Raw genomic sequence first — 26,895 nt, forward strand, 5'->3', positions numbered from 1 at the left:
ACTGGCACAATCCAAAGTCCAGGACTACGTGCTGAGGGACGCACTAAAGCTTGGGGCAGCTGCCGCAAAGGCGCAATGGGGAAGGGTCGCTGTCTAAGACCTTTCTACCACAGCGCACCGAGAGACTGGGAACTGTTTAGAGCCCCTCGGGCTGTACAGATCAAAATGAAAGGCTGTAAATGATTGTAATATTGTTTGTACTGATGCACCTGGTGATACATTTTGTAAAAGTTTAACCTGGATTGTACCCTTGTAATGTTGTTTTTGAAATGGTTTGGAATGTGATTGAAGATATTTTATGAATAAAGTATATTTTTACAAAAAAAAAAGTCTGGCAGAGGGAAAGGAGGTAAAGGACTGGGGAAAGGCGGAGCAAAGCGGCACCGCAAAGTGCTTCGTGATAATATCCAGGGCATCACCAAACCAGCAATCCGCCGCCTGGCTCGCCGTGGCGGTGTCAAGCGGATCTCGGGTTTGATCTATGAGGAGACTCGCGGGGTGCTGAAGGTTTTCCTGGAGAATGTGATCAGGGATGCGGTCACCTACACTGAACACGCCAAGCGCAAGACGGTCACTGCCATGGATGTGGTGTACGCTCTGAAACGCCAGGGCCGCACTCTCTATGGATTCGGCGGCTGAACAACTCGACCCTTTCTACCAAACACACAACAAAGGCTCTTTTAAGAGCCACCCAAAACGTCACATTAAGAGCACTGACCTGGGAACGGGACAGAGAAATCTACAGATGAATCTAACACAGCTTTAGCATCATTTCGTCATCTTTCGGTTATTAGTTCATATGTTAAGGTTGTTGATGTTTGAAATGGGGAGTGGAGTGGTGTATTTCCAGGCAGGCCTACAGACCCCTTTGCCTGTCTGGGTGAGAGAGCAGGCACTTGACAACTACCCAGACCCCACTCTGTCACTCCCAATTTAGTGGAAAAATGACTCACCCCATTTTCCCTACAATATCTATTGATCCGTGACCTGAATAAAACCCATACAGTTCATGATGTTTATGTGAGAGACCCGGAACTGTCGGTATTCACGGTGATTTCGCCCATCAATAGCTTTCTATCCGCCTGTTATAAACAGATCAGGTAAGGAATCGGAATTGAAAGCGGGTTGTAAGGTATGTGCGGCTGTCTTTTGCAGCGAAGCTAGAATTTTTAACGAAAATGCTGAAAAACTCAGCAGGTCTGGCAGCATCTGTGTGGGGACAGAGTTACCGTTTCGAATGGGCATGACGCTTCTTCAGAACCAGAATGAAACGAGTTCACACAGTGAGCAGCCCTTTCACAGACTCTGTGAGTGGCTCTGAAAAGAGCCTTTGGGTTATTAGATTAAAGAACGGCCGCTTCACTTGGTTTTCGAGCCCGCAGCGGCGCTGGTTTTCTTGGGCAGCAGCACGGCCTGGATATTAGGCAGCACCCCGCCCTGAGCGATGGTCACTCCTCCCAGCAGCTTGTTGAGCTCCTCGTCGTTGCGGACGGCCAGCTGCAGGTGTCTGGGGATGATGCGGGTCTTCTTGTTGTCCCGGGCCGCGTTACCGGCCAACTCGAGGATTTCAGCCGTCAGATACTCGAGCACAGCAGCCAGATAGACCGGGGCTCCGGCACCCACACGCTCAGCATAGTTGCCCTTTCTCAGGAGCCTGTGAACACGGCCCACCGGGAACTGCAGTCCAGCCCGGGAGGAGCGAGACTTGGCCTTGGAGCGAACTTTACCGCCAGTCTTTCCTCTTCCAGACATTTCCACAATCTCACAAACACTTTCACAGAGAATGAGGAAATCCTCTCGCATTCGCTTCTCTTATAGCTTCGGGAGGAATGGTGCTGCGGGCATTGCTGATTGGTCACTTTGTGCGGCGTCTTTGTTCATATCACCAATCAGATATCTACTGAACTCACCAATCCGGAGACTCCACGGAGTGAGGGCGGAAAATACCGGCGCCAAATTTCAACCGATTTTTTTTTCAAATTTTCAAAGCCCGCCAAATTTGTAAAAACCGGACAGAACATAGTGTTAATTGGAAATAGGTAATTCAGTATTTAATATACGAATGTTCGATTTACTTAATCTCGCTCTCCCTTTCTCTATTCTACGGTTGATCTGTATTTGTCTGTTTCTGATTTTCAGTCTGGGTTTATCTGAACCTGAAAACCAGCCGAAAATAACAGCTCCAAATTTACGCTTTTCGATATCGAAAAGGCGGCCGATAGGTTTATAAAACAAGAAATACGTTTCATGTAGAAAGTCTTATGTAGAAAGTGAACTCGGTCTGAAGACAAAGTTTTAAAATTCCCCGTCCCTGATGGGACTATTTCACATTTTATCCCAAGTTCCAGATACGGGATCTATTCGGGGTTAATTTCCATCTTTTATGAAACCCTTTAACCAGCCGGCAAAGTCTCATTGACATCGTTCTACAAACGGACGGTATATAGTAGATATTCGAGAGTCAAAAGCGAACATGTCTGGTGTAAATTTGCCAGCGTTGAGACTGAAGGTTCCGACACAAGCGGGGCTGATAGGAAATGAACGGATCGATTATTGAGACCAAACTTGACCAGAACTGGAAACTGACGCATTTGCGTTTTATTCCCTCTCCAAAGCCAGGGAAAGGGGCCGAATATAAACGCGTCTGAGAACAAAGCGCAGAGGGTGAGCGGGCAGACATTCATTTATGGTGCATTTTTATCAGGACCTAAGAATTGAGCGAGTGATAAATCTACATTAGCCCGAATATGATGGAAATAACATGAAAATAACATAGTTCGAAATGTTCAAATTTAAAACATGACAAAGTAAAAATTGAGATGAAATAGCTTTTTCAGAGAGATTGTGAGTGGCTCTTAAAAGAGCCGTTGTGTTTTGAATGTGTTTTTCAGTCAGTTCGGGGGTTTTACTTGGAGCTGGTGTACTTGGTCACCGCCTTTGTCCCTTCCGACACGGCGTGCTTGGCCAGTTCCCCGGGCAGCAGCAGGCGCACGGCGGTCTGGATCTCCCGGGAGCTGATGGTGCTGCGCTTGTTGTAATGGGCCAGGCGGGAAGCCTCACCCGCGATGCGCTCGAAAATATCGCTCACGAACGAGTTCATGATGCTCATGGCCTTGGAGGAGATGCCGGTGTCGGGGTGAACCTGCTTCATCACTTTGTAGATGTAGATGGCGTAACTCTCCTTCCTCGACTTTCGCCGCTTCTTGCCGCCCTTTGCTACCGGTTTCTTTAAGGCTTTCTTGGCTCCCTTTTTGGGAACTGGTTTCTTCTCATCAACCATCGTCACTTTCAGACACAGAAATAAACCAAATCCTTTCCGATCGCCGATTAAATAGACAGTCTCCTAGGTCTATGCTAATGAAGGATTGGAGAACCGTGATTCTGATTGGACACTGTTTTAAAACTATGACTGTTCCCTTCTCTCGTATTTTTCTGATTGGTGTCTTTAAATATCCAATCAGATTTCGACTTCTCCACCAATCATTAGCCCATTTGCTGCAACCAGGCAACATATTCTACAAGGCTTCTCTCCAGCCAGAGTTTCTCAGTGTGTAAAGATATATTGGGAAATGTTGCCTGGCTGTCGGTGCGAGGGACCGTCCGGGGATGCAGGATTCCTTCTGGTTCTCTGACCCTCTGCTAACGTGTGACTTACTCACTCGGATACTGTGTGAGGCAGGGGGATAGAGTACAGCGGGTGCATTCTGTTCTTGAAGCTGTGGTACAGTGTGTGTCTGCTGTATCTTGTGCTTGTCAGTTTATGGAACTGGAAATGAGATTCGCTTATGAGTTTCTCAGTTTATGGAACTGGAAATGAGATTCACTCATGAGTTTCTCAGTTTCTGGCGCTGTAAATCAGTGTGGCATTGATTGTATATATTTCAGTCTGTGCTGCTATCCGAGTGTGCAATTCGCATTCACTCCCAGAACCCGGTCTGTGTTTGAGATTAATGCTGGACATGCCAACATCTGATCCGCAATCAGAGTGTAGAATTCAGACTGTATCTGTCAGTTTCTGGTATTGAATAGGAATGTGAGAATGTCCCTTCCTGTCACGGTCCGTTTACCATTTCCCATATTAATACCTTTCTTTCTTGCCTTGTCTCTACTCTTTGGAAATATGATCCCTTGCTCCCACTATTCAGTTTGAAACCCTTGCTACTTCCCTAGTATGCGACCAGCCCCAGCACAGTTCAGGAGTAGAACATCCCAATGGTACAGGTTCTCAAAACTGGTGCCAATGCCCCATGAACTAGAAACCACTTCTCCCACACCAGCCTTTGAGCCACGCATTCATTTCTCTAATCTGATTTGTCCAATGCCAATTTGCACATGGCTCAGGTAATAATCTTTTGAGCTTCTGTTTCTTAATTTTGTGCCTAGCTCCTCATACTGACTATGCAGAGCTTCCTTCCTCCTGCCTATGTTGTTGGTACTTAAATGGATTATGACTACTGGATCATCTACCTCCCACTGCAAGTTGCTGTCCAGCCCTGAGCAGATGTCCCGAACCCTGGCACCAGGCAGGCAATACAGCAGTCTGGACTCTCGCTCTTTGCTACAGAGAACAGTGCCATTCCCACTCAATATACTGCCCCATACTACCACTACATTCCTTTTTGTTCCCCCAACTTGAATGGCTTCCTGTACCACGGTGCCATGGTCAGTTTGCTCATCTACCCTGCAGCCACTGCCCTCATCCAAACAAGCTGGGAGAACATCAAACCTATTGGACCATTGCAGAGGCTCACACTCCTGCCCGCTGGGTCCCATTACCTGCCTCATTCGCAGTCAGACCCTCCTGTCCCTGACCAAATCAGAAGACCCTACTCTAAATGGTGTGACTGCCTCCTGGTATAAAACATCAAGGTAAGTTCCCCTCTCCCTGATGTCTAACAGAGTTTGCAGCTCAGCCTCCAGCTCAATGACTCTGAGCTAAAGTTCATCAAGCCACGAACACTTAGACATTTGCTCTGGGTCTTAATGTTATCCTGGAGTTCCCACATGCTGCAGCCTAGGCACGTTACCTGTTATGCCATCCTTAATGTGTTTTCAATAAATACTTAATGATACTATTCAGTTATTCTTACATATTTATTAACTTTACCATTAATGTGTGTACTATTTTAAACCTTGGGGACAGAATAGCCCTCACCCACTTACCAGATACTCACCAAACAGCTAACTCCTTTCTCTGTAGTAGAACAAGGACCAATTCCTATGGGGTGAGAAGGTTAGAAGAGTTAAATTAAATACCAAGAGAGAACTGAAAGATAGTATAACCTCAGCTGCAAACTCAGATTCCGGTTTGAAACTCAGCTAGACCATTAACCTCAAGGATACAATAACAATTTGATTAGTACAGACTGAGATAGAGACCACATACCATCCGAAAACCTCAGAGTAACAGAATGGCAGATACTGTATTCATTCTCACAGAAAAAACTGAGCACAACAGGCAAGTGTAAAATTCTCAGACTGAATGAAAATGTATCAATTTGATTATTACAAAGGGAATTACACTTACACAGCAATGGAGGTTAGATCGAAGGATACCTGAGCTTTCACAATCGTGTGCGCACAGAAAGGGATTTAATACTAGGTCAAACTCACAATTACTTTATTAAAACCTACAACATCAATGGGCTGTTTCTGTTCTGAAATTTCAACATGGGCTGAACCTAGACTTGTAAACAGTCTCAGAAACTGAAGGCTATGCAATGAATCTCACACCGTCACAGAGTAACAGAGACTGACTAATTCAGAATGATTATTAACGACATGTCCAGTACCAGACACTGACAGATACTTACTAAATACTACAATCAGTCAAAATCCCTGAGCCTGAATAATAGTTCATCTATGTGACACAGACGTAAAGTACCACTGACAGTGAAAGATAGTGACAAACTCACATCAAACACAAACACTCACATAGTCACACTCTCACACACTATTGAAGAATGGGAGTTTCAGAATGATTCACATATTTAGATTCAGGACCATTGAACAATATTTTTTAAAATCCCACACTCACACCCTGTGCCATATGCTGACACTTACAGAAAGGATCCTCCATTCAAAGTTACATGCACCACCAGTGACTGACAGATACAGCCAGTGTCCTACACGTATGGTCAGTACCAGAGGCTGAGTGATACAGAATGAATTACACATAGACAAACACATACACACACACACACACACACACACACACACACACACAAAGACAAACACACCCCCTCACAGACACACGACCAGAGACTGACAGATAGAAAATGAACCTCCAGTACCAATGAACAATTTAGGTTGAGTCCCAAACTCTCATTCTGTGCCAGAGCCTGATAGATACAGAAAGAATGCCTTAACAACAGACCAGAGCTTCACAGTTACATAATCAGACCCACACAGACACAAATTACCAAAGACTGGCAATTATATAAGGACAAAACACTCACACACAGTATCACGGAGCAGTAAATACGGAGTGAATTCCACACTCACACATTACAAAGACCAACATATACAGAATGAATCTCTCACATGTACAGTACCAGAGACTGACAGATACAAATGACACATTCAAATATAATACTAATAGAAAGGCAAATTGAGAATGAATCACATACTCACATTCAGGTTCATGAATCACAGATACAGATTGAGTCACACATCCCGTGCCAGGTGCTGACAGACATACAATTGATCCCACCTTTACATATAGTACCAGAAACTGACTGGTGCAGAATGAAACTGAATCTTACATCGAGCAGAATAGATGGATCTTCAGAAATAGAAGCTGGAATTGGCTATTTGGCCATTTAACTGCTCCGTCATTCATTAAGACTGATAAAAAATAAAAAAAAATTAAGACTGATCTTCTGCCTTAGCTCCACCTTGCCGCACTCTCTTTATATCCCTAGTATCCAAAATCTATTGACCTCTGTCATGAACATACTCAATGGCTGAGCTTCCAAATCTCTCTGGGGTGGAGAATTCCAAAGATTCCTAAAAACTTTCAGTGAAGACATTTCTCCTCATATCATTCCAAAATGGCCAATGCTGTGATCTGAGATGGTGACCACATGTTCTAGATTCCGGAGCCAGGAGAACTATATTCTCAGCATCTACCCTAACAAGCCGCTTAAGAGTTTTATATGTTTCGATTCGATCATCTCTCATTCTTCTAAACTCCAGGGAATACACACCGAGTCTACTCAATCTCTCCTCATAAGAAAACCACTTGCTCCAGGAACCAATCTAATGAACAATTATTGCTCTCCCTCTAGAGCAAGTATGTCCTTCCTTATGAAAGGAGACAAAGTACTACAGATGTCGCCTCACTAGTGCCCTGTATAATTTTAAGACTGCTTTACTCTTATATTCCAACCCTTTGGAACAAATGTGAACACAGCACTTCCCTTCCTATCTGCTTGCTGTACCTGCAGATTAACTTTCTGTAATTCATGTACACGGACACCCAGCTCCCTCTGAGTGCAAAGATGTTCCAGTCCCTCACATTCACAAATGTTCTTTTTTCCCCCTACAAACTGGGCACACTCACATCACCATATTGTATTCTATCTGCCATGTTCTTGCCAACTCAGACAACCTGTCTATCTGCCTTAGCAGCTTTATTTGTGTCCTCCTCACAGATTAATTTTCCACCTAATTTCCTATCATCAACAAACTTGATTGTGTTTCATTCAGTCCCCATCTAAGTCACCAGTATAGGTTGTAAATAACAGATGACCATGTATTATCAAGAGTAAGTTCGAACTTACCGATCCAAAAGTGTCCTGTTTATTCCGACACTGTTTCTGTCCATTAAATAATCCTTGATCAATGCTACTATATGATCCTCAATCACGAGTATTAATTTTGTGTAATAAGCTCCTGTGTGGGCCCTTATTAAATCGCAGAGCAAAAGTACACACCCCTCAGATTGCAAGGCCCTGTGTCACTGAATCAAAAGTAGAACCTCAAATACAGATTAAATAACAAAGAGGGCAGACAAACAGTGCCTGGTTGTAAGATATTGCATGAATCCCAACATTGTACCCAGACTGCAGACTGAACAATGCATTACATACCACTCCCCAAACCTCAGAGTATCTACAATCTGCATGAAGCTGATCTTACAATCTAATACATTTCCCAGGATGTATGATATACGGACATTCAGGATTATGTTCGCAGAGATGGAATTCTAATCCAAAACTCTGACATAATATCTGATTAATACCCACAGCTATTAACTCCAGTTGAAACACATTTTATATGAAACATAAGTCAGGCTTACACTCATAATATATAGAACAGAATCTCACAATTGTTACAGCAGAGGGAGGCCATTCGGCCCATAGTATCTGTGCCAGCTCTCTGCAAGAGCAGCTGAGCTGCTCCCACTGGCATATTCTTCCCCACCGGCCTATTTAATTTTCCTATTGTTCTTTTTTCTATTTCTCTCTTGTCCAACGAGATCAAATTATCTTTCCACGTGGGAAAAATTGATTCTCTTTATTAACATTGATCATATCCATTCAACATCCATCCTTTCCCGAGGTTAATAGTCCGGGCTATTCTAATCCAGTGCTGATTACTGATGAGGTTTCAACTGTAATATGAATAACTCCATATTGGGATTCATTTATCTGCCATCCTCTTCCCCATTATCCCTTACACTCTCTGAGAGCAGGTTTAGTTGTCCTGAGCTGTGTCTGGTACCCATCTCAATTCTCCATCTGAAATATAACTGCTTTCCTTGGAATTACCTTCACAAATAAAGAGGGATCTAGTGTGGTTTGTTTGGTTTCAAACACCACTTTGCAAGTTCACGCTCCTAGCAAGAAGCCTGATCGACTAAGGATGTAAATTAGAAATTCAGACTTGTATTCTACCTGGTTTCCAGGCATTGGAATTAATTTCCATCCAGATTCCTGTTTTGCATGACCCAGTGGGGAATCTCCTCACTCACTACACAAGGTCAGGTAATTACAGGTCTAAAGAGCAGTTGATAAGTCTGACACTTTTAAACATTTATGAGTATAAAAACCACTTGATAAGGCTGCAAAATTAAAGAAAAACTGATTGTCAATGGGAAATGAAAATGTGAACCTAACTCTAAATTGGAACAATTTTCAGGGAGACTGAATTCTGACAAACGTCTCAAGTGTTAGTAATCACTGGTTATTGTAGGAGATTTTTGCTTTTTTATTCATTCATGGGATATAGGCCCGTTCCTAATTGCCCTGGGGTAGGTAGTGGCACCAATAACGGACAGATGCACAATGAGTTTCAGGATGCCAAGTGAGCCCAACACTAAGCCATGGTCCCATCAAGTCACTGATACAGAATAAACCCAACACTCGCACACTGCACCACGGCCTTCCAAACACACACAGAATCAGAGAGTGAGTAAATCAATCACATTACCAGACATGTTTTATATATGCTGATGACTTATGTGCCACTGCCCAAAGCACTGATTTTAACACCGTGGAGAAAACACTTTCTGAGGCCTTGGAGGGACTAAAATCCTACTATGAAGAAAACCACCTTCGCACAAACCCATCAAAGACGCAAGTTCGTGCATTCCACCTCAGAAAGCGTGAAGCCAAACGCCAGCTTAAAGTAACATGGTGTGGAGCAACACTGACACATTGCGAGCACCCTATCTACTTAGGAGTAACCCTTGACAGATGCCTCAGCTTCAAGAACCACATCAAAAAGACAAAGGCAAAAGTGAGCGCACGAAACAACATCCTGAATAAGCTCACTAACACAAAATGGGGAGCAAGCCCGAAAACATTGCGAACCACTGCACTTGCTCTTTGCTATTCCACTGCCGCATACGCCTGCCCTGCATGGGAAAGATCTACTCATGCTAAGAAGATGGATGTCGATCTGAATGCAAGCTGCTGACTTATCACAGGTTGCTTAAAACCAACAAACACCAACAGCCTATATATCCAGGCGGGTATCGCTCCCCCTGATATAAGAAGAACGATAGCCAGCAAGAAAGAGCGACTCCGTCAAACATCAAATGAGAGGCACCCTCTACATGGTCATACACCTACACCCAGCCACCTAAAGTCAAGGAAGAGCTTCATGAACAGTGTTGTTCCATTACAATCCACCCCATCTGAAGCCCGCATCACCTTGTGGAAAGACTGGCTCGCCAGTCTCAAACAACCCCCAGCGATGGAAATTCTACCGGATGAAAGCCTTCCCCCAGGAGCTAATTGCAACTGGGCAACCTGCAAGTGCCTTAACAGACTTAGGACTGGTGTAGGTCATTCAAAGGTGTCACTGAGCAAATGGGGATATACAACCAGTCCGACAACTTGTGAATGTGGAACTGAGCCACAGACAATGCAACATCTCCTGCAATGCCTATCGCTAGAGGAACCCTGCACTGTTGCAGATCTTGCCGAATTCAACAACAAGGCGCAACAATGTGTCCGGTTCTGGCTGGGCCGTCGCATTCTGAGATCCAGAATCAGCGCCATGCGCCGCCATATGAACACACTCGACCTCTCCCTCCAGCAGCACCGCCGCACCCTTTTTCAAAGCTGCGCGTGCCCCCAGTTTCATTTTATTCTTCGCCTCACCCGTCGCCTCAACAAGAAACTTTTTCTCTTTCTCTCAAGTGCTAAGGAACGCAAGCTCCAACAACTCATCGACTCCAACACCCATCTGGGACCCTCCACCCCTGCTTGTCCCTCCATCCTCACCCCATCTTCCAATCCCAGCCCCAGCCGCGTATTCACTATACCCCCTGACCTTCCCCTCTCCTTGCTGAACGTTCAGTGCTCAGCAAAGGACTTAGTTTCATACCCTTACGCCCTCATCTCAATGAATTTCGGGCTCGGCATGATGCTGAACTCTTCTTCCGCCGTCTTCGTCTCCGTGCTCACTTCTTTGGGCAGGAGTCCTCTCCCCGTTCAACGGATCCTTTTACCCACCTCCAATATTCTCCCTCCACTTGGACCCCTCCCTCTGGATTCTTACCTTCTCTTGATCTTTTCATTGAGAACTGTCAGCGTGACATTAGCCGTCTCAATTTCTCTGCTCCTCTCACCCATTCTAATCTGTCTCTCTCTGAACTCACTGCACTCCATTCTCTCAGGTCCAACCCCAACATTGTCATCAAACCCGCTGACAAGGGTGGTACTGTTGTTGTCTGGCGCATTGACCTCTACCTCGCGGAGGCTGAGCGTCAACTCGCAGACGTTTCCTCCTACCTCTCCCTGGACCATGACCCCACCACAGAACATCAAGCCATTGTTTCCAGGACTGTCACTGACCTCATCTCCTCTGGAGATCTTCCTCCCACAGCTTCCAACTTGATAGTCGCCCAACCTCGGACGGCCCGCTTCTACCTCCTACCCAAAATCCACAAACAGAACTGTCCTGGCAGACCGATCGTGTCAGCCTGTTCCTGCCCCACGGAACTCATTTCTCGTTATCTTGACTCCCTTCTCTCTCCCCTTGTCCAGTCCCTTCCCACCTACATCCGTGATTCCTCTGACACCTTACGTCACATCAACAATTTCCAGTTCCCTGGCCCCAACCGCTTCCTCTTCACCATGGATGTCCAATCCCTCTACACCTCCATCCCCCACCAGGATGGTCTGAGGGCCCTTAGCTTCTTCCTTGAACAGAGGCCCCAACAATCCCCATCCACCACTACTCTCCTCCGTCTGGCTGAACTTGTTCTCACACTGAACAATTTCTCCTTTAACTGCTCTCACTTCCTCCAAATAAAAGGTGTGGCTATGGGTACCCGCATGGGCCCCAGCTATGCCTGTCTCTTTATGGGGTATGTGGAACATTCCTTGTTCCAGTGCTACTCCGGCCCCCTCCCACAACTCTTTCTCCGGTACATCGATGATTACTTCGGTGCTGCTTCATGCTCTCGTCGGGACCTGGAAAAATTTATAAATTTTGCTTCCAATCTCCACCCCTCCATCATCTTCACATGGTCCATCTCTGACACTTCTCTTCCCTTCCTTGACCTCTCTGTCTCAATTTCTGATGATAGACTGTCCACCAATATCCATTACAAGCCTACCGACTCCCACAGCTACCTCGACTACAGCTCCTCACACTCCGCTTCCTGTAAAGACTCCATCCCATTCTCTCAGTTCCTTTGCCTCCGTCGCATCTGTTCTGATGACGCTACCTTCAAAAACAGCTCCTCTGACATGTCCTCCTTCTTCCTTAACCGAGGTTTTCCATCCACGGTCGTTGACAGGGCCCTCAACCGTGTCCGGCCCATATCCCGCGCATCCTCCCTCACGCCTTCTCCTCCTTCCCAGAAACATGATAGGGTCCCCCTTGTCCTCACTTATCACCCCACCAGCCTCCGCATTCAAAGGATCATCCTCCGCCATTTCCGCCAACTCCAGCATGATGCCACCACCAAACACATCTTCCCTTCACCCCCCTTGACGGCATTCCGTAGGGATCATTCCCTCCGGGACACCCTGGTCCACTCCTCCATCACCCCCTACTCCTCAACCCCCACTTATGGCACCTCCCCATGCCCACACAGAAGATGCAACACCTGCCCCTTCACTTCCTCTCTCCTCACCGTCCAAGGGCCCAAACACTCCTTTCAAGTGAAGCAGCATTTCACTTGCATTTCCCCTAACTTAGTCTACTGCATTCGTTGCTCCCAATGCGGTCTCCTCTACATTGGAGAGACCAAACGCAAACTGGGCGACCGTTTTGCGGAACACCTGCGGTCTGTCCGCAAGAAAGACCCAAACCTCCCAGTCGCTTGCCATTTTAACACTCCACCCTGTTCTCTTGCCAACATGTCTGTCCTTGGCTTGCTGCATTGTTCCAGTGAAGCCCAACGCAAACTGGAGGAACAGCACCTCATCTTCCGACTAGGCACTTTACAGCCTTCTGGGCTGAATATTGAATTCAACAACTTTAGATCTTAAACTCCCCCTCCCCCCCATCCCCACCCCGTTTCTTTCCCCCCCCCACCCGCTTTTTTTTCAATAATTTATATAGATTCTTCTTTCCCCACCTATTTCCATTATTTTTAAATCTAAAACTAAAACCTTTAGTCTTTCCACCCCACCCCCACTAGAGCTGTACTTTGAATATCCTGTTTTCCATTCTTAATTAGCACTTTTCTCAGACAAAGACCACCACCTTCAACACCTCTTTGACCCTTTTGTCTCTGACATCTTTTGATTATTATCTGCTCACACCACACCCTCAATGTGTCTCTTCCCCCCCGCCCCCCACCCACCTTAAACCAATTTATATTTCTCCCTTGTTGAAACTATGCTGCAGTTCTGCCGAAGGGCCATGGAGGCTCGAAACGTTGACTGATTTCTTCTCCGCCGATGCTGCCAGACTTGCTGAGTTTTATCCAGGTAATTCTGTTTTTGTTTTGTCATGTATAGACTGTCCGTGGACACGATAAGAAGAAGACCAGACACTCACAGTTCCTGAATGAACCCACATTCCCGGACAACCCCTCGCACCGACAGCCAGGCGACATTTCCCGGTGTATCTTTACACACTGACAAACTCCGGCTGGAGAGGGGCTTTGGAAAATGTATTTCCTGATTGTAGTAAGGAGGCTTATGATTGGTGGAGAAACCTAAATGTGATTGGTCGGTTTAGCTATCCAATCAAAAGAAAACACAAAATAAGTCCCGTTTTGATTTTAAAATGTCCAATCAGATTCATTGTTCCCCCATTCCTCATTAGCATATATCTGTCAGACTGTCTATTTAATGAGCGGACGGAAGGGGTTTGGTTTATTTCTGTGTCTGAAATTGAGATTGAAGATGGTTGAAGAGAAGAAGACGCGCTTTGGTCTGCCCGAAACTTGTTGGTCTTGCAGCACAAAGAGTTGTCCCCGACCGATTGTTGCGGACTGGCACAATCCAAAGTCCAGGACTACGTGCTGAGGGACGCACTAAAGCTTGGGGCAGCTGCCGCAAAGGCGCAATGGGGAAGGGTCGCTGTCTAAGACCTTTCTACCACAGCGCACCGAGAGACTGGGAACTGTTTAGAGCCCCTCGGGCTGTACAGATCAAAATGAAAGGCTGTAAATGATTGTAATATTGTTTGTACTGATGCACCTGGTGATACATTTTGTAAAAGTTTAACCTGGATTGTACCCTTGTAATGTTGTTTTTGAAATGGTTTGGAATGTGATTGAAGATATTTTATGAATAAAGTATATTTTTACAAAAAAAAAGAAGAAACCAGTTGCTAAGAAGGGCGCCAAGAAAGCGGTGAGTAAACCGGCAGGAAAGGGCGGCAAGAAGCGGCGAAAGTCGAGGAAGGAGAGTTACTCCATCTACATCTACAAAGTCATGAAGCAGGTTCACCCCGACACCGGCATCTCCTCCAAGGCCATGAGCATCATGAACTCGTTCGTGAACGATATTTTCGAGCGCATCGCGGGTGAGGCTTCCCGCCTGGCCCATTACAACAAGCGCAGCACCATCAGCTCCCGGGAGATCCAGACCGCCGTGCGCCTGCTGCTGCCCGGGGAACTGGCCAAGCACGCCGTGTCGGAAGGGACAAAGGCGGTGACCAAGTACACCAGCTCCAAGTAAAACCCCACAATGGACTGAACAACACCCGAAACACAAGAGCTCTTTTAAGAGCCACCCACAATCTCTCCGAGAAAGCTATATCATCTCAATGTTTAATTTGTCGTGTTTCTAATTTGAACATATTCGAATGATGTTTTCTGTTAGTTTTGTTTCCTACTTTCGGTCTAATGTAGATTTATCACTCTGTTCAAACATTCGCTGTTGTTAATAATGGCCCATAAATTAATGATTGTCCGCTGACCCTCTGTAATTTGTACTCAGACGTGTTCATATTCGGCCCCTTTCCCTGGCTTTGGAGAGAGAGAGAATAGAAGCAAATGCGACAGTTTCCAGTTCTGGTCAAGTTTGGTCTCAATAATCGATCAGTTCATTTCCTATCACCCCCGGTTGTGTCGGAAACTTCAGTCTCAACGCTGGCAAATTTACACCAAAAATGTTAACCATTGACTGTCGAATATCTACAATAAACCGTCCGTTTGCAGAACTGTGTAAATGAGACTTTCTGCCGGCTGGTTAAGGGGTTTCATAAAGGATCGAAATTAACCCCGAATGGATTCCGGATTCTAAAAGCAAATCTGGAACTTGGGATAAAATGTTAACCATTAATGGGAATTTCTATCTGAACACTATTTTTTGTTTTATAAATATATCGTCCGTCTTCGATGTCGAATAAAAAGAAAGTTTGGATTCCTTAAACTTGGCGCCGATATTTTCGGCTTGTTTTTAGATACAGATTAACCCAGAATGAAAATCAGAAACGGACAGAGATAAACTGTAGACTAGGGAAGGAGAGAGCGAGATTAAGTAAATCTAACATTCGTATACTGAATTAGCTCTTTACAATTAGTACTATATTATGTCCTGTTTTTTGAGAAGTTTGGCGGGCTTTTAAAATTTGAAAAAAATCGGTTGGAATCTGATAATTTGGCGCTGGTATTTTCCGCCCTCACTCCGTGGAGTCTCCGGATTGGTGAGTTCAGTAGATATCTGATTGGTGATATGAACATTGAGAGGCAGCACAATGTGACCAATCAGCAATGCCCGCAGCACCATTCCTCCCGAAGATGTAAGAGAAGCGAATGAGAGAGGATTTCCTCATTCTTTGTGAAAGTGTGAGATTGTGAAAATCTCTGTAAGCAGGACTCTGCTCTACGGGCTGTTCCCAGGGACACGCACTGAGACAAACATCAACTGCAGCTGGAGGATCATCAACTCGGTGAAAGACACCCTTTGGTCTGCCTGAAACTTGCTGGTCTTCCCCGGCTGACTGTTGCAGACTGGCACATGCCAAGGTCCAGGGCTACGTGCTGAGGGAAGCACTAAAGCTTGGGGCAGCTGCCGCAAAGGCGCAATGGGGAAAGGTCGCTGTCTAAGACCTTTCTGCCATAGTGCACCAAAACAAAAATAAAAGTAGCTGGAAAAACTCAGCAGGTCTAACAGCATCTGTGGAGAGGAACACAGTTAACGTTTCGAGTCCGTATGTCTCTTCATCAGAACTGAGAGAATATAGAAGTGTGGTGAAATATAAGCTGTCTGAGGGGTGTGTGACAGGTAGAGCTGGATAGAGGGCCAGTGATAGGTGGAGGCAAAAGGGAGATAGAAAAAGATGTCAAAGACAAAAGGACAAAGGGGTGTTGACGGTGGTGATATTATCTAAGGAATGTGGTAATGGTGACATTAAGGGTAGAAAGCAGGACGAGCAAGTGGTGCTAGTGGGGGTGGGGTGGGGTGGGGTGGGGGGAAGGGATCAAAATAGGCTAAAAGGTGGAGATGAAACAATGGATGGAAATACATTTAAAAATAGTGGAAATAGATGGGAAAAGAAAAATACATTAAAAAAAATATAAATTATTGGAAAAAGGGGGATCGGAAAGGGGGTGGGGATGGAGGGGAGAGTTCATGATCTGAAGTTGTTGAACTCAGTGTTAAGTCCAGAAGGCTGTAAAGTGCCTGGTAGAAAGATGAGGTGCTGTTCCTCCAGTTTGCGTTGAGTTTCACTGGAACATTGCAGCAGGCCAAGGACAGACATGTGGGCATGAGAGTAGGATAGGTGTTGAAATGGCAAGCGACAGGGAGGTCCGGGTCATGATTGCGAACAGACGGAAGGTGTTCCGCAAAGCAGTCACCCAGTCTACGTTTGGTGTCTCCAATGTAGAGGAGACTGTATTGGGAGAAGCGAATGCAGTCGGCTAAATTGAGCAAAATGCAAGTGAAGCACTGCTAAAGGAGTGTTTGGGTCCTTGTATTTGAGGAGGGGAGGTAAAGAGGCAGGTGTTGCACCTTCTGTTGTCACATGGGAAGGTGCCGTGGTAGGGGGTTGAGGTGTAGGGGATGATGGGGGAGCGGACCAGGGTGTCCTAGGGGAGCGGCCCCTATGGAATGCCGCCAGGCAAGGTGAAGAGAGGAAATGTTTGGTGGTGGCATCATCCTGGAGTTGGCGGAAATGGCGGAGGATGATCCTTTGAATGCTGATGGGGTGAAAAGTGAGGACAAGGGGGACCCTATCATGGTTCAGGGAGGGAGAGGACAATGTGAGGGCAGAGGTGCGGGAAATGGGTTGGACATGGCTGAGGGCTCTGTCATCCACCGTGGGCAGGAAACCTCAGTTAAGGAACCAGGTAGACATGTTAAAATCACTCTTTTGGAAAGTGGCATCATCAGAACAGATGCTGCGGAGACAAAGGAACTAAGAAAATGGGATGGAGTCCTTAAAGGAAGCAGGGTGTGAGAAGTTGTAGTCGAGGTAGCTGTGGGAGTCGGCGGGCTTGTATTGAATTTTGATGGACTATCACCAAAAATTGAAACAGAGAGGTCAAGGATGGGAAGGGAAGTGTCAGTGATGGACCATGTGAAAGTGATGGAGGGGTGGAAATTGAAAGCAAAATTAATAAATTTTTCCAAGTCCAGACGAGAGCATGAAGTGACACCGACACAGTCATCGATGTACCAGAGAAAGAGTTGTGGGAGGGGGCCTGAGTAGGACTGGAACAAGGAATGTTTCATATACCTCATAAAGAGACAGGCATAACTGGGGCCCATGCGGGTACCCATAACCACACCTTTTATTTAGAGGAAGTGAGTCAAGTTCAAGGAAGAATTGTCCAGTGAGAGAACAAGTTCAGCCAGTCGGAGGTGGGTGGTGGTGGTTGGGGATTGTTCAGGCCTCTGTTCAAGGAAGAAGCGGAGAGCCCTTAAACCATCCTGGTGGGGGATGGAGGTTGATAGGGATTGGACATCCATGGTGAAGAGGATGCAGTTGGGGCCAGGGAACTACAAATTGTTGATTTGATATAGGGCACCAGATGAATCGTGGATGTAGGTGGGAAGAGACTGTACAAGGGGAGGGAGAACGGAGTCAAGATAAGAAGAAATGAGTTCCGTGGGGCAAGAACATGCTGACGAGATCGGTCTACCGGGACAGTCCTGTTTGTGGATTTTGGGTAGGAGGTAGAAGCGGGCCGTCCGAGGTTGGGAGACTGAGGTTAGAAGCTGTGGAGGGAAGATCTCCAGAGGAGGTGAGGTCAGTGACAGTCCTGGAAACAATGGCTTGATGTTCGGTGGTGGGGTCATGGTCCAGAGGGAGGTAGGGAGAGACGGCCATAACACAGTTAGTATTGAGTAATTGACTCTATGATCAATGACTTTATTACGAGCGAGCATAATGGAATACAATTCAATTACAACTTTCAAAAATGTGAAAACTAAAGAAATACTAATATCCGAGATTGTAGAAAGTCTAAATTTAACGGGACGAGAGACAGTTTCATAACAAACAATCTGCAGGGGATGGACGCAAATTGAATATCGAAATGGGACAAACAGAGCTTCAAACGCGAATGGTCCCCGCTTCTGCTACACGTCCACTCGCGCCCAACGCCCCTTGCCCCCCGCGCCGACACAGGTTCGGAGATTTTGTTCTCTCTGTGATGAGAGTGAAATGGGGACAATTCCCACTGATTTTAGCGGCTGAATTGCTGCGGAGATCTGCGCATGCGCTGTTTAACCCCGTCCCCAGTGTCGTCAAATTGAGGATAACAGCGCATGCGCAACTACTCCACCAACAGTGGCCGAGAGCGTCATTCACTCAGTGAGCGGAATAGGGTTTAATTCAGCAGCGATCGGAGACATCACCGCCCCAGAGGGAAGTGAACAAACAGCATCTGCTTAAAGCAGCGCATCGGTTTGGAGCCGCGTCCGCAGATATGCTCAGAGATTGGCATTGAGTGTCCGGGCAGCTGAGGCGGCGGCGGCGGCTGTTTTTAATGGGCTCCCTGGAACACGAGCTGCTCCCGGAACATGGAGTGAGCGGGGGGAAGGGAGAGGCCATTCTCGAGCAGTGTCTGGACAGAGTGAGAAGAACTCGCCATTGAAGATCATTGCTGCTTTCTCTCCCCAAACCCGAGTGAAGCTTCCTGGCTTAGTTCCGGCTCCCACTGTCCCTTGTTATTGGACAGAGAATGGCGGGGAAATAGCCGCACAGTAACAATGTTTCCAGTTACACAAAGAAGATCAATTTCAGGCACCAGGTGAGAAGTGTGAAAGAGACATTTTAAACTGTACCTGCTTGTTTCCGGATGTACAGTTAGTTCAAAGGGAGATGTAAAGAGAAATTTGACCCTTGCAAAGGTCATTTCTCCATCAGATAGCCTAATTCAAGGAGCAGTGCACAGGACAGGTTGTCTCTGCAGGTCAAAAACTTGTTACAAATCTACTTAAAATAACAGATGAGTAGAAACTGATTGTTCCAGTACTGTGTGTGCTGCTGGTTTTGCTCTGTTGATTCTTCATAATAATTATTACTTGAAAAAAATACATTGATCACTTTTGTACCTTCTACTTCACCTATTCTTCAGGTGAAGGAGTTATATTTCCTGTGTGCACGGAAAGAATTGAAGGAACCAGATGATTCCTCGAAACAAGGAAAAGTGCAGCCTGATGGTTCCAACTCACAGTAAGTACAATATCACTCACAAAGCACAGAGATACTGCCAGGCCTTTAGGCCAAAATGAAACAGTATAGAGACCCACATAGGTCCAAAGGTTGAGAGGTGCCCTTTCAATAAAACATTCAAACAGAGCATTAGTGGGAGAAGTTGTTTCCATTGCACTCCAACCTAGTACAACTGAGAACTAGATACATCAATCCCAGGGCAAAAGCAAACCCAATATTATTTTTAAGTACACAGTGTCACCTTGTCCACAAATTAAATGCCAATTATTAACTCCATCAGTCAACATTTACCCTTTTGTGAGATACAGAATGGATTGCTGTTAAGTATCCCAGAGTATAGACTGGGCTACAGATTAAATACCAGTTCCAAAATCTCACGAAGTGTTAGATGAGAACATCAAGTAAAAGTATCAATTTCCTTTTAAAAACTGCACGAATTACACACCAGGCCATGTATCAGATCGATGTATATGTTATCATTTCAATTTGTTTTCACAGAGATACAAATTGAACAGCACTACATATCCCACACAAAACTACTGAATGTAACCTATGGCTGTGAAAGAAAACATTGACTAAATATTTTACAAGAAATCAAATGGTAAACAAATATTGATACCATAATTTATGAAATTCCAGTTACATTCAACACCAGAGATGCATAGATAGAGAATAAATCCAAAACTCACTCACCCACCTAGAAACAGACATTTAAACAATAATTCCAAGCACACATCCAATCTGCAGATTGACAAATACAAAATTAAAGCTACTTTCATATACACTGTCACCGACAGAAAGAAGCTGAATATAGTCCACTGTCATATACAGTACCAGGAACTGACAAAGGTATCACAAAGTCCAGACTCACTTATTGTACCTGAGACCGATGGCCAACAATAACTAATTCACATTGAGCAGTTAAGATTGAAAAATATAGAATACAGGTTTGGAAGGTGCTGTCTAAGGAGGCTTGGTGAGTTCCTACAGCTCATCTTGTAGATGATATACACTGCTACTACTGTGTGTCGGTGGTGGAGGGAGTTAATGTTTGTGGATGTGGCACCAATCAAGCAGGCTGCTTTGTCCTGGGTTATGTCAAGCTTCTGGAGTTCTGTAGGAGATGACTGATACAGAAGGAATAAGGCATTCACATGCAACACAAAAGACTGACAGAAGCAGGTTGAATGCAACAGTATTACACTCCACAGGAAACGGAAAGAAAGCAAAGAATAAAACACAGTTTTCATTTCACAGCAGAAAACGTGAAGCAAACTGAATAGAGCAATCACAGGATCAAAGAATTGCATTTATGTAGCTCATCCTGCACTCGTACAAAGTACCACAACTGACAGATACAGGCAGAAAACAGCATTTGAATACAATACCAGAGATTGATACATACACAATGAATCAGGTACACATATAATTATTCAAAGACTGATGGCAGCAGAACTAACATCAAACTCTCACTCCCTTCCAGATACTGGCAGCTTCAGAATGAGCTCCACATTCAGTTGTAAATCTGGGGACTGACAGATGGAATGGATCACAAAATCACATTCAGTTCCACAGACTGATGGGTACATAATTCATCCCATGTTCACACACAGTAGCATAGACAGATACATTATTAAAAACTCTTTCGCAAAAAGCACACAAGACTGACAGATGCAGAACTAAATTAACTGTCCCATTCAGTACCAGAGAATGGCAGAAAGAGAAAATATCCCACACTGACACACATGACCAGAGTCTGTCAGATACAGAATATATCCCACACTCTCATCCCAAATCAGAGACTAACAGATGGAGAATTAAGGCCATAATGACACAGCCCCAATGGATGACAATTACAGAATTAACCTAATAATGGATGAGAAATGGAGAGATGCAGATTAACTCTCACACTTGCTGAGTCCCAAGGGCTTATGATCACAGAATGAATCCCATCGTCACACAGAACAGTGGCAGACAGTGAATGTGACCACACTCACAGAGCAGAGCAGAGACTGGGAGGTACAGATTGACATCAGCACTTGCATATGTAAGCAGAGACTGACAGACACACAATAAATCTCTCACACACACTCAGTCCAGAGATTGACAGATGCAGAGTGAACCCTATGCTCTCACATGCTACTAGATTTGCAGATAGAGAATGAATTCCACCATCTCACAAAAAAACAGTGACAGATATTGAACAAATCTCACTCGTGTACAGTTCACAGAACTGGAAGTTACAGCATGAATCCCAGAATTGCATTTAGGACCAGAAACAGTCAGATATAGAATTATTCCAACAAGCACGTTCATTACCAGAATATGATAAAGACAGACAATTATCAGCTAATGAATTAGTCTAAAACTCTCATAGTGAAGCAGAGAATGATGAATACATAATGAATCCCACAACCATTCACTTGCAGTGACTGGCAGATACAAAATGATTTACATACTCACAGACTGAACCAGTGATGAGCAGATACTGAACAAATGTATTTCACACATAGAGCAATTACTAATATTATTTGATTTCTTCTTTGGATGTTTGTTTCACTAGAAAGTCCAGGAGTTTTGACCCTCCCTAATTGTCATTTTGAAGGCGGTGGTGGACTGCCTTCTGTCTGTCATCCATAGGTGTGGCAAATTTGTTGTTAGGTAGCAAGTTCCAGGATTTTGACCCAGTGATGATGACTGAATGGTGACATAATGTCAAGTCAGGATGGTGTTTGAATTGGGGGTGACTTTGCAGGTGGTGTGGTTCCAGGCACCTTCTGTCCATGTTCTTCTAGGTATAACAGGTTGCGGGTTAGAAGGATGCTGTTGAAGTAGTCTTTTTGAGTTGCTGCAGCAGATCTCATAGGTGGTTAAAACTGTGTGAGAGTGGGGGAGGGAATAGACTCATGAATTGTGTGTCACTCAGATACTTTATCCAGAATATTATTGATCTGCATGAGTGTTGTTGGGAGTGCACTCAGTAGTGGAAAGTATTTAATCACACTTCTGACTAGTAGGTTATAAGTTGCAGAATAGGCTTTAAGGAGTGCAAAGGTCAGTTACTCACTGTGGACCTGCTTTGACCTGTTCCTCAAGCTGTAGTAGTTGTTTTGCAGAGTAAGATTAAACCTTTCAATCATTTACCATAAACTAACAAGCACAAAAAAAAGATGGTCACACTCGAGTGAGATATCCCATTGCAGGGAAAAAGCGACACTCGCTTATCATAGACGTGCAGGCAAAGCACAAAACCCACAGTCACATTTCAATTATAAAGAAGTCCATAATAAAATCAACGTTCACAGGTTTGAACAGACAGGGAAATGAATACAAATGTTCACCAATCAGACACAGACACCGAATCATAGCAACATCTACATTCTACAGGTTAAAAGATTCACAGTAAAACCTACATCTCATTAAACAAAATGAAGAGGTACTGAATAAAAACATATTCTGTTACAGTAACTGACAGGTACAGAATTAGATCAACATTCTCATATCAGACACACACAATTGCAGAGTTAAATCTAAAATAACATCTAACAAATTGATAGGCACAGAGTGACCACACATTCACTTGCCAGAATTTAAAAGGTACAGGAGAAAAACCTTTCTTCCATACCAGAGACTAACTTGTACAGAGAAAAATAGACACTCACGTAGCTGTAACTGACAGGTGCTGAAGAAGATCCTGATTCACAGACTGGAAACTGCCAGGTAAAGATTAAAGCCAAAAATAACAAATTAGACACTGAGGTTCACAGCAATCCTATATTCACTTGTCAGAAATTTACATATAAAGAGTAAGGCCTTTTCTTCCACACTGGAAATGTCCAAGTACAAAGGAAAACCCAGATACATGTTTAAGAAATTGACAGACCCAAAGCAAAACCAGCATTCACTACAGCAAAAAACGACAGGAACAAAATAAAATACACACTCATGTAACAAAAATAGGCACAAATAATTAAGTTCACATGTCCAAAACTGAAACAGTTAAAATCCACAATCACACATCAGTAAGTGACTTGCACAATAAAGCCCAGATTCTCATAGCAGAAACAGATGGAGATAGAGCAAACTAATTCTCACTGAACCAGAAACTGGGCAGGACAGAATACAGATTACACCCATTTTTCAGAAACGGACAGGTGGATATAAAATAAGGTACTTGCATAAAAGAGATTGACAGAAACAGACTAAAGCACATTGCCCCACTTAAAAGTTTGACAGGTGCAGTATATAACCCAGTCTTCCAAAATACTGACTTGTACAGAGTGAAAACAACACTAACATGGCAGGAAATCACATATTCAATATAAATCCACACAGACATACCACTTACTGACGGTTATAGAGTTATATATAATAAATCAGGAAATGCATACGACCATAGCAGAGTCTAACAGATAGAGATTAAAATCCATACACTTAGCAGGAACCAAAAGTTACAGGACAAAGCCCACAATCACATATCGGATAGTGAGGGAATCAGAGTAAAACCAACATTGACATAGATGAAACAAATTGGTCGAATGAGGAAAGGTTGCTCGATTTAGGCCAATACTCAGCGGAGTTGAGAAGAATGGGAGGTGATCTTATTTAGAAATATAAGTTTCTGAGGGGACTTGACGGGGAAGATTCTGGGAGGACGTTCCCCCTCATGAGGAGTCTAGAACTATGGTCCACAGCTTAAAAATAAAGTGTCTCCCATTTTAGACTGCAATGAGAAGGATTTTTTCTCCCAAAGGATGGTTAGACTTTGGAATTCTCATCCCCGGAGAGCAGTGGAGGCTGGGCCTTTGAATAAATTCAAAGCTGTGTTGGACTGATTTCTGATCGACGAGGGAGTTGAGGCTTTGGGGGCCAGGCAGCAAAGGCCACAGTTATATCAGCCATGGTCTTATTGAATAGTGGAGCATATTCCAGGGGCCGAATGACCTACTCCTGGTCCTATTTATTATGTTCTTAAAAAATAAGATTAAATGTGACAATTGCATGAGAGAAGTTAATAAGAATAGTGTATATCCCACAATTACATGACAGAAAATGATAGGCAGACTAAAACCCACACTCATAACAGAAAATGGCAGGTAAAGGGCATGCTCACACATCAGCCACTGACCAATTCAGTATAAAAGGCACATTGACATTCCAGAAATGGATATTATAATACCATAAAATGCCCACTCATCTCAAAACAAAACAAGAGATACAGAATAAAGCCCACACTCTCAAACTACAGAAAGACACAATGTGAAACTAAACTCACTGGCAAGCAACCAACTTGTCCAAAATAAAACACTTACACATATGCTAGAAATTAACAGGGATGATGTAAGACCATCACTGGCTCAACACAAACTGACAGCTGCATTGTGCAAAACACTCACACCTACCAAACCTGACAGGTAGATTGTCAAAGTCACATTCACATATGAGAAACTTATAGACACAGGGAGTTTTAAAAAAACACTCATTCACACATACCTGACACTGCCAGAAACACAGTAAAGTCACACTCAAAATAAGAAACTAGAAGCTGCAAAAAAAAAACACCCAATTATGCCAAATATTGATATGCACAGGGTAAAAAAAACCTTCACATATCAGAAATGAGCATGTACAGACAAATTGCACATCATACCACAGACCGAGAAATATGGAGTAAAAAAAACACTTTCCATACCAAATAGCAACAGTACAGAATAAAATACAAAATTACCTACTGACAGACAAGGAGTAAAACCCACACACACACATCAGTGATTGATGGAAACAAAACCTGCATTCACTGAACAGAGATTGGCAAATACAAACAAAAACAGATCGTCACCTATCAGAAACTGACAATAGCAGATGAAAAGCCACATCCACATTTGGGAGATTGAAAGAGACACAGTCAAACCCACACTCATGTAGCAGAGACTGACAGGTGCAGATTAAAATACAGACTGACATAGGAGAGACTGACAGGAACATAGGAAAACACTTCCTTTGAAGCTGCATGGTATGGAGATTTAAAAAAACATAAATTGGAGATTAAATGTTATGAATTAATTGTTGTAATCAACTGCCACATAGATTAAAAGTTTTATCCAAATATCAGTTACTGACAGGCCACATTCACATAGCTACAGAGAACAAATATCTGAAGAGACAGAATAGAAATCCAATTGCTGAACAGTGGGAAAGGGAAGCAATTAGAAATGTGTGATCCATTTCACTGCTGAATGTGGACTACAAAATTCTGTCCAAGGCCATTTCCAATGGGCTCTGGGGCTGGTGATCCACCCTGACTAGACCTGTGCTGTACATGGCAAGAAGATATCTGATAGCCTCTCACTACTCAGGGAAATAATTGCAAGATGGGGGCGACTGGAGACCTACCTCATCAGCTTGGGCCAGGAGAAGGCCTATGGTAGAATATCACACGCCTACTTGATGGATCAGCCCTCCAAAATGGAGTTTGGAGAGGGAATCTGCAGTTGGGTCCAGCTGCTCTACATAAACCTCAGTAGTGCAGTTTCAGCCAATGGGTGAGAATTGGAAATCTTTCTGATAAATCTGAAGCACTCTCTCCCCTCTCCTGTTCATATTTTGCATAGAACCTTTTGCTGAGTCCATCAGGAAGGATTCGGGTATAAGAAGGGTGACAATCCCAGGCAGCGGAGGCACTCAGGTCAAAGCCTCCCTGTACATGGACAACGTTATCGTCTTCTGCTTGGATCCACTGATAGTGTACAGACCGGTGATTGGTTCAAACTGGCTTTGGGAGGCAAGCTAAATTGTGGCAAGAGTGACGTCATGTTCTTTGGGGATCTAGGCTGACCATTCCTTTGTCCCCTTCACTGTCAGGTCAGGCTGCCTGAAAGTGCTGGGGATATGGTCCTGGGCATGCACTGGAGACTGAAAGGAGCAAGTAGCTATGGGCAAAGAAAAACTGGGCATGCGGGAGCGACGCTCCCTCTCCATCACTGCTAAGAAACTGTTCATCAGGTATGAAACACTCTTGGTGTTGTACATGGTGCAGGTTTGGCCCTTTCATCACTCCTACACTGTGGTGATCACCCAAACTATCTGTTTTATCTGGAGGTTGAAAATGGACCATGTTCACAGGGACATGGCATACAAACCTCTAGATAAATGGGGACAAAAAGTGACCAACATCACCCTCATCCTAATGGCCCTGTTGTGTGTGGCTGCATCAGGCTGTGCATAGACCCTCGGGAAGCAAACAGCAAGTGTCAATATGTGCTGAGGTTCTACCTGACCCGGTGTCATGAGGATGGGTCACTTGTGGAAAATTTTATGCAGAGAAATATCTTTGAGGACAACTCC

The 26,895-nt window shown here is 44.4% G+C and overlaps 2 protein-coding genes across 3 annotated transcripts in view; both read left to right on the top strand.

The window, feature by feature from the left end:
* The window catches only part of LOC144670298 (uncharacterized), a 940,207-nt gene that overhangs the window by 597,773 nt on the left and 315,539 nt on the right, over nt 1-26,895 (top strand). The window lies entirely within an intron of this gene.
* Nucleotides 1,266-14,790, top strand: LOC144670271 (histone H2B-like). The gene is made up of 2 exons (XM_078532759.1): nt 1,266-1,283; nt 14,238-14,790. Exons 1-2 carry the CDS (start codon nt 1,266-1,268, stop codon nt 14,598-14,600), a joined length of 381 nt encoding a protein of 126 aa, XP_078388885.1. The 3' UTR covers nt 14,601-14,790.

This window comes from Cetorhinus maximus, chromosome 31 (assembly GCF_964194155.1).
Source record: "Cetorhinus maximus chromosome 31, sCetMax3.hap1.1, whole genome shotgun sequence".
Taxonomy (NCBI): Eukaryota; Metazoa; Chordata; class Chondrichthyes; order Lamniformes; family Cetorhinidae; genus Cetorhinus; species Cetorhinus maximus.